General features: G+C 48.3%; 1 protein-coding gene across 2 annotated transcripts; it reads right to left on the reverse strand.

The window, feature by feature from the left end:
* Positions 1-2,839: 2,839 nt before the first annotated feature.
* CILP (cartilage intermediate layer protein) lies at positions 2,840-14,005 on the reverse strand. Of its 2 annotated transcripts, XM_058811416.1 has the most exons (10): positions 13,817-14,005; positions 12,193-12,315; positions 11,286-11,369; positions 10,462-10,515; positions 8,816-9,001; positions 7,393-7,707; positions 7,178-7,286; positions 6,582-6,739; positions 3,438-5,986; positions 2,840-3,118 (listed from the first exon to the last, which is right to left on the reverse strand). In XM_058811416.1, the coding sequence occupies exons 2-9, from the start codon at positions 12,248-12,250 to the stop codon at positions 3,456-3,458; spliced, it is 3,495 nt and encodes a 1,164-aa protein (XP_058667399.1). In that variant the 5' UTR covers positions 12,251-12,315; positions 13,817-14,005; the 3' UTR covers positions 2,840-3,118; positions 3,438-3,455. The 2 variants fall into 2 exon arrangements, with proteins under 2 accessions (XP_058667399.1, XP_058667398.1); XM_058811415.1 differs by having other exon boundaries at positions 2,840-5,986.
* Between the last annotated feature and the right edge of the window lie 1,666 nt (positions 14,006-15,671).

A 15,671-nucleotide genomic window follows, 5' to 3' on the forward strand; every position in this document is an offset into this window, starting at 1 on the left:
TGGAACTGGTGTTCCCCAGGCAGCTGTTAGCCAAAATGTCTCTTTGGAAACTTTGCTTTCACCTGGCTCTGCAGGGATTTAACTCAGTAAGTAATGAAAATCTGATTATTTTTGCAGAACAGACAGAACAAAAATAGGGCATTCACTGATGAGGTGTGGAATAGCATGTCAGGGTTGACTCTGGAACACAGACACAGTGATTCGATTCCCGGTACCACTGATGGGGCTGAGTACAGCTACCCTGGCTATTGGAATGGGATCTTAGGAAAATAAAACAGCTGTCCTCCTCTCAGAGGAGAGAGGGAAAGCAACAGAGGTATTGACAGACCCAATGTCCACTATGGCTCAGTTTAACATCACTGGGACCAAATTACTGGCAGAACTGCAAAATATTTGGGCACCAGAAAGTCTCTGGTGTTGGATAGGGATGATTTCATCATGGATTTCAAATAAATGTTAGTAGAGGGAGTGATATTTCCTAGGATGCTGGTGACTCACGGTTAGATGCATCTGTTTCATGTTCCGCAACCTTACTACTCCCCCTGCTTCCTAGGAAACCTCTTTATTCCTGTTTTCTGAATACATTACAAATAAATAAAAAGTATAAGTGACTAATCAGAGAAGTACTTGAGCCTTTTTATAAAGTTGTTTGCAAAATCCCCCAATAATTTGCTGGTTGAGGCCCGACAAGAATCTCTCTCCTTTTGTTTATCCTATCTGCTAGTGTCCTGATGGCTTCTGGGAAGCAATAGTTTCCTTCAAAAACAGGAGGGATAGGTCACTGGATTTATCTCTGGATTGGAAACTAAGTGACCTTAATGGGAGATGCTTTGCCATTAGCCACAAACCTGCTGATGTTGAGGAGCCAGGTCTTCTTCAGCCTGTTCCTCAAGGTTGGTGGTCCAAAGGCTAAGGCCAAGGGAGGAGCTGAGTCCCAGCCTTGCTGCATTCCTCCAGCTGATGCTCTCTCATATGTGGGAGTGTGCATTTGGTTGCATGCTGCAGGAAGGACACAGCCATACACTGACCATAAACACAAGCTGGAGGAGTCAGAACTGACACTGAACTGTAGCATAAAATTTGTGTGAGTAGCAGATGCCAGGACCCTGCAGTAGCTTTGCTCCTATATAAACTTTTCTTAATGTATTTGGGATGGTGGCTCATCAGTAACAGTGAAGTGTTAGCACTGAGTGGTGGTTATGTCATGGTTGTTTTCTGTTGGTAGTGCTTAAGCACCCGTGATGGAAACCTCTGTCTTGCTCTGTGTCCAGCACAGTCTGCCAGAAACCTCCTGGGAGAGCTCAGGGACTCAGTGAGTGCACAGATTAGTTTGTTCCTCCAAGTCAGTGCTAAGCTGCAGAGGGGGACAGTTTGGGGAAACTTGGAGAGCTTCTGGCTGTTCCAGGCTGTAGGGCTGTGACTATTTCAGTGCTGTTAAACACACTTTTCTCCCCAGAAGGAAAAGCCCTGTAGTCTGCTGTGTTTGACTGGCAAGCCCACATGCAGCACAGGGATCAGATCCTCAGCCTGCTTTCATCCATTTATCTCCTGGGTTTGTCTGTAGAAGCCATTTGTGTTACTTCACTTTCAAAGTGATGAAACAAAGTTTGGGATTTGGCTGTCTGTCTGCAGAGGAGGAGGGGAGCAGAGGGAAGAGACGTTTCCCTGCACAAGCCAAGAGCTCTGTGGGAAGGTCCAAGCTAATGCTCCCCACTGGCTGCCTTGGCTCCAGCTCCTGCCAAGCCCTTGCAGCAGACTAGACACAAAAGAAAACACACTGAGTCTAAATTCATTGGTATGAAGAGGATGTGCCAGAGTATTCCACAGCTCTTCCTTTTTTACTTTTCTTTGATAACTGTCAATTTGCATAAAAAGGTGAATTATTAAGGGTTTTTTTTAACCTGTTAAAGCATAATTCAGCCTGTCCTGTGTTGGACCTGAGAACAAGCTTGCTAAACACTGTCGGAAGATTCCTGATGCCCTTGATGGGAGTGGGTATGGCAGCATAGGCCTAGAACTGGCTTCATATCCATAGGAGGGGATTAGGTAGGAATGGGAAATCCATGTTGGAGCATATGTTTGAATTCCAGTTTGCATCCAATTGCACTGCCCACCTTTTTATGATCTCTCTTGGTGGGAGTTTTGGTGTCAGAGACTTGCTGGTTTGTCTGCACCCCAAAATTTATTGCCAGTGTTTGTCTGTAAACACAAGGTGTCTTCCATGCTGTGAGGTCCTTGATTCCACTCTAGGAAGGGTAGGGGTGGAAAGGACAATTTAATAGGTCACTTGGAGAGGGATCACTGACCCCTTCTGTGGCCAGCTGTACCTTCAGCTAAGAGCAGCTTCTTCCCAGCTCCTTATGCTCACTGCTGCTGAGTGTGGAGGGAAGCCCATCTTCTCCCTATCTGCATCCAGCACTGCTCTATATTGCCTGGTTTCCTGTCATCCTTAAAGCACAAATTCCCAGCCTTCCTTTCCCTCTATCTTGTGCCACTCCTTAATTCATCCCTGCCCAGACCTGCTGCTCTGATTCTCCCAGAACCATTGCTGACTCTCCACTTGTTAAGCTGGGGAGAGATTCCTTGACTGCAGCATGCCATGGGCAAACCCTGGAGCTGCAGGAGAGCCAGGCATGCACAAAACCCCTCACACATATCCAGGATCCGTCTCATAAAGTTGTGACCTGTTTGTGAACAGAAAGATGAAATCCTGCAGGTTATTCTTTGCTCAGCTCTACATGTGGTTTATTTACTTGGGCATTTCAAACACAAAAGTGACACACATTGTCAAAGTTACAAAATTACTTTTTTTATTAACCTACCCTATCAAAGAGCAGAGATTTTCTTGTCAAACAATGCAAGAAGCAAGAGAAAACTTATCTGTATCTATGTGGAGCCTACAAATCCAAATGGCTTCGCTGTGCTATTGAGCATGTGAGTTCTTAGAAATGCAGCTGCCAGTAGTTTAGCTTGAATACAGTCATTCTAAAACAAGCTAGAAATAAATAAAATACTTACATTTCAAGTACGAAACCTTGCAGTTGAATTCAGTATGAGGAAATCAGTTTATTCCTTTTCATGTTACCAACTACTGTACAGGTACTTGGGCTGGCAAAGTCTGCAGATGCAGAACAGAAGAACGTTTTATGTACATGACTTAATTGAATCATATGTTTAGTCTTCTCTTTAGGCTATCATGTGAAGCTGTTTAATGTCAGGCAGAAAGAAGATTTTTATGGATGCATTTAATAAGACACAAACTCACTACCTCTGCTGGCCCCCAATTCTCGCCTTACGTCTTTTCTTGTTGGTGGGGGAAAAAAAATGGCACCTTAATTATGTCTCATAAATAATGACACCTACCAGCCTTCAATTACGTTATTTAGCAGGTTGATGTTACTTTCAAATCATATTTAATTGAACATGAGTGACTTTACCAATGCTCCTATACAGCTCTAGTAGGTGGGACGTTGACCCATCATCGGGATCCTGGCTTGGTTTTTACGGCGGCTTGCCGGTGGCCTCTGGTACACAGGGCTTTGCCCTGGCAGAACCAGGATGGACTGCTGGCCCGAGTCCCTCGGAGACTGCTGGCTCCAGTCCCTCGGAGACTGCCGGCCCAAGTCCCGTGGAGACTGCCAGCCCAAGTCCCCCAAAGACTGCTGGCCTGAGTCCCTTGGAGACTGCCGGCCCGGGTCCCTTGGAGACTGCTGGCCCGGGTCCCTCGGAGACTGCCGGCCTGAGTCCCTTGGAGACTGCTGGCCCAAGTTCCTCTGAGACTGGAAGATGCTTTGCTCTGTCGTGCTCCTCTCTGAACAGGTGAAAGTCAACCCAATGCCGACATCGCTCTTCATGATTCTGGATGTGCCATCAGATGTGCCATCAAAACACCTGCCCAGGGCGATTTCCTTGGCGATCCTCGGGTCTTGATCTGTGACTGTGTAGATGCCATAGTTGTGTCCCAGCGGGTCAAGAGGTGCCAGCATTGTGTACTCGCTGGTGTCGTTGTTGGTGGCCATTGGGAGGTGGTTCACCAGGTACTCGTGGAGCATGCTGTTGACGCTCACTCGGCGGCAGTTGCCTTGTGGGATCACTTTGACGAGCGTGCGGTCCACGCGGTCCTGGTCGAAGAGCATTCCGCTGCACTTGAACTCCAGGCAGGCTGCCGACACGTCCCGCTGCTGGGGGTCGCGGATGCTGCGCACATCCCGGATGCCGTACAGCTGGCCGATGGTGCGTGGGTGTGTCCCACCCATGTTACGAGATCTTACATTCACTTCTTGGGGTCCGTTTATTTTTACTTTAATGTAGCAGGCTCTAAATTCCATGGGCTTGGGCCACCATGCCAGGTAGTCATCAGTCCAGCTCATGAGGTCATCTTCATTGAAGGGAACAGTATTGAAGTCATACCGGTCTCCTTCTATCCTATAAAACCTGAAGTGAGCAGCACTGTGTGGAGCTTCCTCGCATTCACTGAGGTTTTCATAGGCATAAATAGGGCCATTGTTCTCTTCTGGGGAATTAGGGCTTGGCTTGGCCATGTTAATGCTGAATGCTGTTTTCTTGATGTTGGGGTCCTCATGGTCTGTCCTCCTGTAGTTAAGCTTGTTGAGGTATGGCTGTGGGACCCCAATAGCAGCAGGGTTGAGTTTGGGAGCAGAGGGCACAGCTTCGAGCTCTTCACCCCCCAGGCTTGCCAAGATGTAAGCTCCGTAGGCTTCGGGGTTTTGCTCATCGCAGAAGGCAGGCACACAGGCGCCATTGGGACCAGTGACTACGCTGTCGAAACGGCCCCATGCTCTGGGGTTGGAGGAGAACCCTGGTTCTGGCTCCAAGTTTATAATAGAAATCACAACCCCTTGGATCTGCTCGCTTTGCAGAAATCGCTCACTTCTGTAGGCTCGTACTTTGACGTAGCACCGTCTGCTCTCAGGGACATCCAGGTTAAAAAGACGCCTCTCTTTGATCTCCATGTTCCCAACCAAAAAGGTTCTCTCCTCCCTTTTGCGCCGTGTGCTTTTCTCAAGGTTGAAGTCCCCTTCTTCCTCCCATAACCCTGTCTCTGGGTTCAGGGACCAAAGCTTCATCTCTTGCACATGCTCTGGCATCTTGACCTGAGCAGCATCCAAATGAACCTTCACCTTTTCTGCATTGAGGGACTCAGTGCCCCGTTCGTCTGTGAAGTCCACAGAAAACATGCCGTACGTGCGGAGCGGAAATACGTCTCCTTCCTCATCTACAAAGTTCAGGTCACTTTGTGTCACAGGGGCTGTAGAGACGTTTCTTGGGTCCAGAAATGTCACACTGGCTTTCACTTTGCCACTGTAGACCTCTCCATTTTTCTTATAAAATGCGTTGGGAGGAATTTCTAATTCAGCAATTGGATCATCTTCTTCCATTTCCCCTAAAGAAATCACATTGGTTTCGGTGGATTCCAGTGTAACAGGGGCTTTCTTTCTCAGTAGCTTGATCTCATGAAATACAGCACCTCCATTTTCCTTGAAGGGCAGAACTTTTGTTGTGTTCACAAACTTCTGCAGCCGGTCCACAAAAGTTAGAACCAGTCTCTCCATATCTGCTGGGACGTGGATGGAGAAGGTTCCCTTGTAGCCAGTCATACTCACTCTCTTGTTCCCCATGTAGATGTGGCCAAACCTCAGTGGCTCACCATTATCTGCTGCTGTGGCTCGGCCTCGAACCATTATTTTGGTCTCGGTGCATATTTTGCAACCACATTCAACGATGACTTTAGTGGGGAGCGTGTAGCCATCGCAGGAGATGTCCCTGGTTTCCATCTTGGATACCCCACAGCAGTAGGAGACATTGTCCTTACACCTAAGTCCCTTATCCAGTTTACCCACACAGGTCTTTGCTGGGCACTTGCCCACGTCGTAATAGAAGGAGTTTGTTGCTTTTTGGAAGCAATCGTGAGGAAGTCGGATGAGGTGGCTTTGGGGTTGGGAGTCACAGGCTGCCTCTTGTCTTCCTGTTGAATAGGATTTCTTAATGAGCAGCATGAAATAATTGTACAGTTATCACTATGTTGTCTGAAACCTCAGAGCTAAACATTTCTTCTAAAAGCAGTGAGGTTTTTGCAGGATTTTGGTGAACTGGTTAACTCATTTCAGTGAAGCAAGTAGCTTAACTTTAGCTGTAGGACCCTGATTAAGAGCTGTTTGCAGAATCCTCCCTGCTCCTGCTTATCAACTTTCGTTATCCTCAGCTATATGCTCTGCTGCTGCCTGGCTTTTTGACTATGGCAAGACTAGAATATATCCCAAGACTTTAAAAACAACCCTAAACAAGCAGAAATGTTCCCATGTCAGGCAGCAAGTACAATGAGAAATCTCCTGACAGGAGCAGGTTCAGGTTGATAGGCCACCTGCAAGCCAGAGCTCTGGTTTGTAGGGAGCGTCTGGTTCATAACCAGCTCACTAAAGCTTGTCTGCAAACAGATGAATGACATAAACCTTAAGAATTTTTCCTGTGGCTTTTCTTTACCAGATGTATAACAGTTTCTGGTTCCTGCACACCAACACCTCCCCAGCTGCTTGGAGAACACCAGGCACATTTTCTCTTACCTATGACAGCCAACTTGGCAACTTGGGACTTTGCTGACCCCCCGGCACTGCTGGCCTTGCAGAAATACTCTCCTGACTGTTCTCTCTTCAGGTTCTTCAGAATCAGGTTGTTTTTATATTTGTACAATGAGGGATCCAGCAGTGAGCCATTGTGGTACCTGCCAGGAACAGTTAAGGGACAGAGACTGACCATCTGGCTGGAGCACAGCAATGGCCTAATCCTGCATCCTACTATGTGGATTTTGCCAGATTTCCTGCCTCAGTTTCCCTGAGGTTTTAGTTCGGCTAGGTGGCATCACCTAAAAATTTTCCCCCTACTTTTGGCAGTACTGTGATTGCTGGACAGCCGGCAGGGAGGCAGAGCTGCCAGTTGTGTCTGATGAGGTTTTTAAACTCTTTGTGTATTTTTCCAGTGAATCCCTCAGCAGATGAAATTGCTGTGCCATCTTAAGGAAGAGGATCACTTGCAGCCATCAGTTCTCAGTGCATTTAACTGTTTTATAACTAAACCCCCAATTTATGGAGATTGTAAGGAGATAAAACTGGCATCCATGGGATAGCTAAGACTTCTGGCAGATCAAATTCAAGCTCCTTACCAGAGGTAGCGGTCGGGAGCTGGGCTCCCTCGGGCGTCGCAGCAGAGTGACACACTCTGTCCCACTCTCCTGGCTTTGTCCTCAGGGCTCCTGAAAACATAGGGTTTGCCTGCAGGAGAAGGAAAATGCCATCTCATTACTCTTCCTCTCATAAAACCACAGTTTATTTCTGGTGCCTGTGTAAAGCTTCCTGCCTCCCCCCTCTTTGGGGCTACCTGATCGGTGCAGCTGCACTTGGATCGCCAGGTTTCTCCGGTTGCTCTCAGGCACTGTGACAGTCGCTGTTGCATATTTGGCTTTCTTTATTTTAAGGGTGTTTTTGCCATCAGGACAAATCCCTGGGATCCTAAACATGCCTCTGTTATCAGCTGTTGTCAACAGCTTGAGTTTCTTGGCTTGCAGGTAGACCCGGGCATCGGCAGCAGGTGACCCATCCTCGAGAGACACCTTCCCATGCAGCGTGGCATCCTCACACATGCAAGTGTCACAGTCAGCGTTGACATGGCCCATGGGGCAGGTGATGTTGCAGGCTGGAGGAGAAGCAGACAGGTCAAAAAATAGCCCCAAGTCCCCACAACACTCACAGCATGTTCTTGCATCTGCTTTTCATTTAGATGCAATAAGGCAAGTACTGCATAAGGAGTAAATTGTATCCAAAACATATTTTTCCTGATTACCCACAGCTGTGCATTAGAAAGGCAGGGACGATGTCATTTTGAACCTGACAATTAGTAGAAAGCAGCCACGTGGATATAATTACAGCTAGGAACTGTTATTTACCTTCCCCAAAGGGCTGAATTTCAGGGGAATTTGAATCCAGATCAGCATGTGAGCTCTTAGCTCAACCCTGGCAAGATTACAAATTCAATGTCATAAACTTTCTAGGTTTCTGTTACCAGTGTATGCTCAGAAGTTGTGATTTTGGTCTATCCCAAAAGCTGTCTTCCCTTATTCAATGGTATCCTGGCTTGGGCAGAATGTGGGATAATTGCCAAGTGAGCATTACCCAATAGGTTTAACATTTGGGCTCACAAGTATTATACTAGTCTCATTTACTTATAGTGATTAATCCTAAACAATAATCTGTTTTTTCTCAAGGCTCAGGTCATTACTTTTACAATTACAGAGCATCCCTGTACAGGAACTATCTGATATTTCAAAGATGAAAATAAATGTAAGAAATCAGGGAAAACCTGAAACAACTTTTCTGCACAAAACGTATTTTCAGAATTTTTTCAGAATTATTTGGTTAAAAGGAGATTATAAGAATAATATAATTAATTACAAGCCTCTTCAGCAGGGACTATGGCAAGTTGATATTCCTGAATAATTTCTTTCCTGGAGGTTTTATGGAGACAGCTGTCTGCAGTCACTGACTCTACCTTGAGTGCTGCTGTTATAAAAAGATTAATGGGATTTTTTTCTATATCCCCAACATATTGTGAATCCCTGTTATCTTTCTGTTTGGCTATAAAGTCACCCTGCTCTGCTCTTTGCACTGTCCAGCCCTGCTTGGAAATCACTAAATTCTGTCAGAGGAGAGAAAGATGGTAGTATGACAGCAAAGGGAGTTCAGCACCTGGGCAGTGGTGAGACCACGACATCCTCCCCTGCCCATGAGTGAGTTTAGAGGAGCACCTGAGCAAACATGTCCAATGCAGAGCCGCCCTTCCTCAGTTGCTTCATTACAGTGCACGCCCCAGAGAGGCTCAGCCAGGCAGGATCTGGTGCGCTTCTGCACCCCGGTTTGGCCACACTTGGCTGAGCACTCGCTCCATTTCGACCATGGAGACAAAAACCTTTTTGAATCTTGCACCAGTGGACCTTGAATAACATCAGTGGTGTGTTACTGAGAGGCACATTACACATAGAGCTGCCCAAAAACGGGCAGTTGGCTTTTAGCAGCTTCTACAGAGCTCAGACTATACATTTGGATATTACATACCACATGGATTAAACAAACTCAGAGCATGTTCAGGGAGCTGGGAATTAAAGCATGTTCAGGGAACTGGGAATTAAAGCATGAGAAGGCGTCTGAAGGCTTCTGGCTTAATTCCCCACAGGCTTCCAAATTCAGGATGATTAAGATAAACCCAGGGGAAGCAAAGTGCAGGCAGCTCATGCTTAGTGTTGAATAACTTTGGCTTAAGGAAATCAAACACACATTCTCATTTAAATGTTGTTTGGGGGACAGCACTTGTCTGTTTCAAATGTGGTTAAATGTTTAAATAGAAGGTTAAATGATTAAATAGTTACCAAAAAAGGATAAAATTGTTGGTATGATCATGTTGAATGTCTTTAACCAAATTTCAACATATGTTTTCTATAGGGGCAATGTGTCCTATTGTGAGCACCACTTTTACTGAGTGCAAACCAGAAGCTTAAGATGCTACCGAGCAGGCTGAACATGTCAGGAGGCAGCTGATTGGTAAAACAGAAAATTTGCAAAACACATTGGGAGTTTAATATGAGGTTATATTTTTAAAGGAATTTCTTTAAACAGGCTACTAGATGTTATTAATTTAAGCTAATTTGAATGGATGAGATCCACTCCAAGTCTGTGGTTTGGGCTTTTTTAAAAATGACAGTGTTCTAATAATGTTTATGAGGATGCACTAGTGACTAAAGTTTCTAAAAATGCAGTTTCTTGGAGACGTGTGCTATGTCATCTCCCATACCTGTTCTTCCACACAGTTTGTAATAGAGCAGGTTGATTTGTTTCCTAGAAAGGCAGACAGGCACAGGGCTGGACTGTTCAAATTGTGAATGGGTGTTTGAAAACAATCCTGGCTTATAATAGCAGGTGGGTGGAAAAGACCCTTTAAATGAGAGCAGATATGGGAGCGTCATGTCTGGGAGTACTTAAATGGGCAGGGTTTTAATCTGTTGGCACATCAGCATCTCTGTCTAGTTCAGCATCCCAAGTAGTGGGATCCACGACTTATTTAGCAATTTGAGGCATGCAGGAGGAGGTGGGCTTGGGGACGAGATCACATCCTGTGGATGAATGCCTATTTGTGCTTGCCCCAAGCAAAAACTGAATGTGCAACAGATTAAAGTGGGATCTCAGCAAGATCCTAAGCTTGTTTGGGATCAGCTGCTTTAATCTGCAGGGCTGCTGATGATAGGAAATGAGCAGGGGAATCCCGGGCATTATCTAAGTAGTGTTTTGACAGCAGAAAAAGCAGAACATGGAGGATGAGGGAGAAGCTGAGGGATGGAGCATTGGTGGGGATGTGGGAAGGGACAGGGCTGGCCCGTGGCACCAGCCAGCAGGAACGTACTGCGTCTGACGTAGGTGAAGGTGGGGTCTCCCCGGCGAGAGCTGCTCCTCGTACCTGTGGGCAGAGGGGAGATTCAGGCAGGGTTTCCCAGCCAGGGAGCCAGCCCCAGTATCACTGCCTTGTGCCATCCACTTCCAGGGGAAAACTATTTTGCCAGTGGGCTTCAAAAAAATACCTCTCAGCAAGTGGAAGGGGCCTCTCAGTGTTCATAGTTTTGGTGCTTTGATTCTTCCCAGTGGCTAAGAGAGCTGCTGGGAGTTAGGCAAAAGGTTGGGAAAATCCCCAAATCCTTCAGCATGACCAGCATGGCCAGCCCTTTAAATTTCAGCCTGCTGAAATTTAAATTCTTAGCTCTGGACAGTAAAGATGAGAGGTTGAGGCATCTCCCAGGGATTAATGAGCAGAGTGGGCTCTGCAGGTTAATTAATTCCCCACAGGCTTTAATTCTGACGGAATGGTGTCACAAACCGCCCAGGGTGTGGGGAGAGGCTGGGCAGGGTAGGGGCAGGTCAGAGCATGTCCTGGCCCATCCCTGGGCTCCTCTCACCCTCCCAGCCTGCGCGTGCCTCCCGCAGGAGCTGGGGCTGTGGTCACACGTTGACCTTCCCTTTTCCAGGAGAGGAGCCAACAGCATGTGTCAGTGATAGCCAAAAGCCTACAGGAGGTCGTGGATGATTAACATTTATTCCATTGCCTAAATCATAGAATCATAGAATGATTCTAACCCTAAATGTCGTCTTCTACTCAAATAATACTGGCTAGTTGCAAATTGTTGGGAAAATTGTCCAGTGCGGAAAATCCACCCAAGGTGGGAATTAACTTACTCTCCAAGCTGAGCATTACCAGCGGGCTGAAGGTTCTCTGTCCTATCTGGATCCTGCTGAGGGCTGGTTTCAGAATCCTTTGTCCTAAGGGTCAATAAATGAAAGAATAAATTAGATTCAAGGAATTGGACATCCTTAGGCTCAATATTACAGCTTTCCCATTGGACTGTGGCTGGTTAGAGCTCTTGTAGGATGCAGTGCAGGAGATACCAAGACAGGGACATAATGGATGTCCCACAGCATCACTGCAGCTCAGATATGATACAAATTTTCTATTTCCCTTATCACCCAGAAAAACTTTTTTGTACTTCCTGTGTTGGAGCAGCTCAGATCAACTAATCTTTTTATAGCTGGAGAGATAAAATATGTCCCTCCTGTCCGCATGCAAAAAAAAATTAATCCAAAGTGGATAATGTTGGTTGTTTTTATGGGACAAGGGCTGGTTTCTGAACTTGCTGGCCACCTGCATGCCTGAGGTGAGGGGAGCTGATGGCCATGGCTGGTTCCTGGGGCGCTTGCTGGGAATTGGGAAGCTAAGCCCCAGCACCAGCTCTCCCCTGTGCCCAGCTCTGCCCCTGTGCTCCTCTGGGTGCAGACTGGACACTATGGGATCTCAGAGACAGCAGGCAGGGGTGATCCTAGCATGATCAGTGGTACGGGGAGCTCATCCCTGGCCAACCAGAGGCTCACTGAGTTGCAGACAGGCTTTGCTCAAACCCTGGGGCTGGATGGGAGCCAGTCCTTGTGTGGAAGTTGTCTGGCCGGGCAAACGCCGCAGTGACCCAGGGCAGCGCCCGGCATCGATGTCGGGCTGCGGCTGCTGCCTCAGCGGCTGCCAGCAGACATGCCTGCACTGGCGTGGGCAGGGGACAGAGCAGTGGCCAGAATGGAAACGTTTAACCTTCACCTAAAACAGACGTGGCTCCCCAGAGGAGGAGGAGGATCCAGCCTTTCATGGCGACCATCCTGTCTCCAGAGGTGACCAGGGGATTCCTGGAGTTTCCGCAGCCGTCCCACGCTTTCCCCACTCCTGCAGAGACAAGCCCAACTGTGTCAAACTGCTGCTTTTTGGGAGCTTCTCCCAGGCTGAACCACCCCAAAACGTGCCACAGGGGCACTTATACCCTCTGTTCACCCACCCCCAGCAGCTCTTCATTTACCTCCCCAGTGGGGAGAAGCAGGGGCTCCACATCTGTGCTTGCATCCCCCCTGCTTCTCACCATCACATCTGAGCCCAAATCTATTTTGCAGAGCACTGCTTTGCAACAGCATCTCCTTAACATGCCTAGGAACAGCTTAAATACTTCTGCAGGGATCTCTCACTGCCCATGCAGCTCTGGAGGCCCCCCAGCACCCAGATCTGCTCCCCACAGGAGCAGGGACAACCCCATGCCTCCATCCCTCTGCCTGCAAACTGGGCATAGTGTGAGGATAGCATCTTATCCCAGTACATCCCAGAGTGTGAGGAGAGGGAAGGCTCCTGAGCACCTCTGAAAGCAGAAAAACCCATGCACAAGCCAAGTCTTTTCTGCAAATGTAGCAAGAAGCTCAATATTTTCCTTTTCCCACAGGCACAGATGTGGGACAGGCTTTGTGTCACTCTTCACCAGCTCAGCCACTTCAGATTTTGTTTTCAGTGAGTCCCTTTGCCCTAGAGCATCAGGTATTTGGGTATTTAATTTCTGAAAGTACCTGTGAAGCTGGTGTTATCCCTAGTGACACCAGCTGGAATTCCAGGTGCTTTATTTTATGCACCTAAAATTAATGAACTGGGAGGAGGGGAAAATATTGTCCCAGCCGTTTGGTGCCTCAGTTTACCCATAAAATGGGGCTGACAAAGAGCAGTCACTGGTGAGAACACTTATTTGTAAGTGGTACTAACCATCCCCTCTGGGACCAGGGAATGTGGGACTAGGAAATACTTTGATTATGGCTCAGCAAATCCCAGTCAAGCAAAAATAACAAGCAACACATGAGCAGTGTTTTGTGGGCTTACGGTGGGGTCGTGAACTCGCAGCCAGACAATAACCAGGAAAAAATTAATCCTGTTTCCCACTTGGCAACTATTTTTGGAGCTGACTGTAACTTGTTCAGCACTGGGTTTGGGATTGGGATACATTCCTCTGTACCCAGACACACAATGCTGTAAAAGGGGGGTTCAAGCGGCCGGGGTTTGGCGGAGGGAGGGTTTGAGCTGTGTCCCCTGTCTGGCTGTGCGAGCCAGTGTGGGACACGGCCGCGGGAGAAGAAACAGCCCCACGTGAGCAGAGCCCCCAGAGCCCCGCTCCAGCTGTCCCGTAACCCTTCCCCAAGCCCGTTAGCTGGGATGAGGAAGGGAGAAGCGGGACGCAGGGAACTGCATCCCCATCCATGTTTTTCAGCCTCTGTGCCGTCATCTGCCCAGTAATTAATTTCCACCTCACCTTCAATCACAGCTACTCTTAATTACGTCGCCTTAACACAAAAGAATTCTATAACCACTATCTGCCATAGAAGGGAAAACAGCAGGATTGGGGTTTTTTTTCTCTTACCTAAAAAGCCATAAAAACCCCACTTAAGGAGAGTCCCGTCTTCTCGCCACAGAGCCGCCAGCCGAGCTGAGATCCGCGGGCGAGACGAGGGCTTGTTAGCTGCGTGTGCAGGGATTTGCAGCCGGCTGGGAAGAAGAGAGAGCTGCGGCTTCTCGACACGTCCCCTGCGCCGAGCGGAGCCGGGCTGTGTGCGAGCCGCCCGCCGCCGAGGCAGCGAGGGCGCTTATATAGCCCGGCGTGCGGCTCAGGGGATGGCAGCGAGCCACCGGCCGCGAGCACAAACAGATCGGACGCGCGAGGAAACCGCAGCCTGAATAATCCCTTAATAAGGTGATGGTAAACACAAACCTGTGGCGGTGCCACGGCGTGGCGGCTGCTGCTGGTGGTGGGACAGGGCACCGTGTGGGTACCACGTCCTGGTGTGGGCACCGCATCCCAGCACAGCACCGTCACTGTTAGGGGTTCACCCGGGGTCTGGATCTGAAATAGATGCTGCTGAGTGTTGAAAGGGGAGATACAGTGAACAGACAATGAGTTTTGGGGATGATTTTTGGCTTTACCTGGTCTGGGACAAACGGGGTGCCCACCCAGCAGTGGGCACATGGATTTGCCCCATTTTGCAGGTGTGGACTCAGCTGGGCACCATTCCCTGCACTGCCTGCCCACCTCTGCCCCTGTGCTAGCTCTGGCAGGGATCAGATGAGGATGCTGTGGGGATGTGAGGATGTGGGACAAAGCCAGTGGGATTGGTTTGAACACCCAGGGTAGCACAGAGCTGCAGAGGCAGGACCATCCTTGTAAATGAATGTGACTGCATCTCAAGCCATGGGGAGATCTAGCAATGACCCCTAACCAGAGTTTCCTGCTTGCCCCAGTCTGGCTTCAGCCTTCCAGGCTTTTCCTCCCTCTGCAGCCACATTTTTCTCATGTAACTTGTAGCAAGTGTCTGTGGACACAGGGCTCCTGGGTGTTGACAAAGCATGTGGCCTTGTGCAAGTGACTGCCACCCATGCATGCAGCCCTGGAGCCACTGGACTGCAGATGGTTGTGCAGGAATGTGGTGTGAAAGCATGGGCTGTATGTGTCAGGAGCAACCCCCAAAAGATGGGCATGGGTGTTGGGGCAGCCAGTGGGGGTCAGTGGTGTCCCAAGCTGCCTCCTAGTAATCCTTGTGAGCCCTGCTGCCAGAGGGAGTGGTGCAGGAGGAACACAGATCAAGATGTCACATAAAAAATAATCAGCGGTGACCTACACCAGCTCCTGTTTATGTTTACAAGGGAAAAGGAAAAAACACCTGAGGTGTGCCAAAAATGGCAGAATGTTTATATGGTGGACAGAGAGTGCCCAGTGAGCTGGAAGCTCCAGACCTCTGACATAAACATGAAGATCATCTGTGTTTCTCCTCTGTGATGAGGACAAGATGTGGGAAAGGTGCTGAGGCAGAGAGCAAGGAATTCATCTTCCCCAGATGGAACCCACCTCCCACCATGGCTGACCCACACTAAGCCCAGCACCAATGCCTTGGCAAGACATCTCCAGTCCCACCAGCTGCTTGCCTATACCCTGGCATCAATTTTTATGGGTCGCAGTGCTGAGTAAGGAAATGTGCTGTTCTGCAAAAGGAATAAACTGTTATTCCTTACATTAGGGAAATGGGATGATAGCTCTAACCCAGTCCTGATGCAGGCATTTCTGCAGGGGATTTTGCAGCCTGCTCAGCATGGCTGTTTTCTCTCTAGCATGTCTCTTTCAAGACAAGCTCTGGAGACATGTGTGTGGATTTAGGAGCAGGTCTGGAACCTGTGAGTCCATGCAAACCCCAAGTCTCTAGAACAGTTCATTTGTACAGTCTCTC

This window comes from Ammospiza caudacuta, chromosome 10 (assembly GCF_027887145.1).
Source record: "Ammospiza caudacuta isolate bAmmCau1 chromosome 10, bAmmCau1.pri, whole genome shotgun sequence".
NCBI classification, from domain to species: domain Eukaryota; kingdom Metazoa; phylum Chordata; class Aves; order Passeriformes; family Passerellidae; genus Ammospiza; species Ammospiza caudacuta.

Excerpts from the sequence above, each read along its gene's own strand:
- CILP (XM_058811416.1), bottom strand. The coding sequence starts at position 12,250 with ATGGTCGCCATGAAAGGCTGGATCCTCCTCCTCCTCTGGGGAGCCACG. Across the intron at positions 11,370-12,192 it reads GGGAGCCACGTCTGTTTTAG|GACAAAGGATTCTGAAACCA; the intron begins GTGAAGGTTAAA and ends ATTGACCCTTAG. Across the intron at positions 10,516-11,285 it reads GGTAATGCTCAGCTTGGAGA|GTACGAGGAGCAGCTCTCGC; the intron begins GTAAGTTAATTC and ends CTCTGCCCACAG.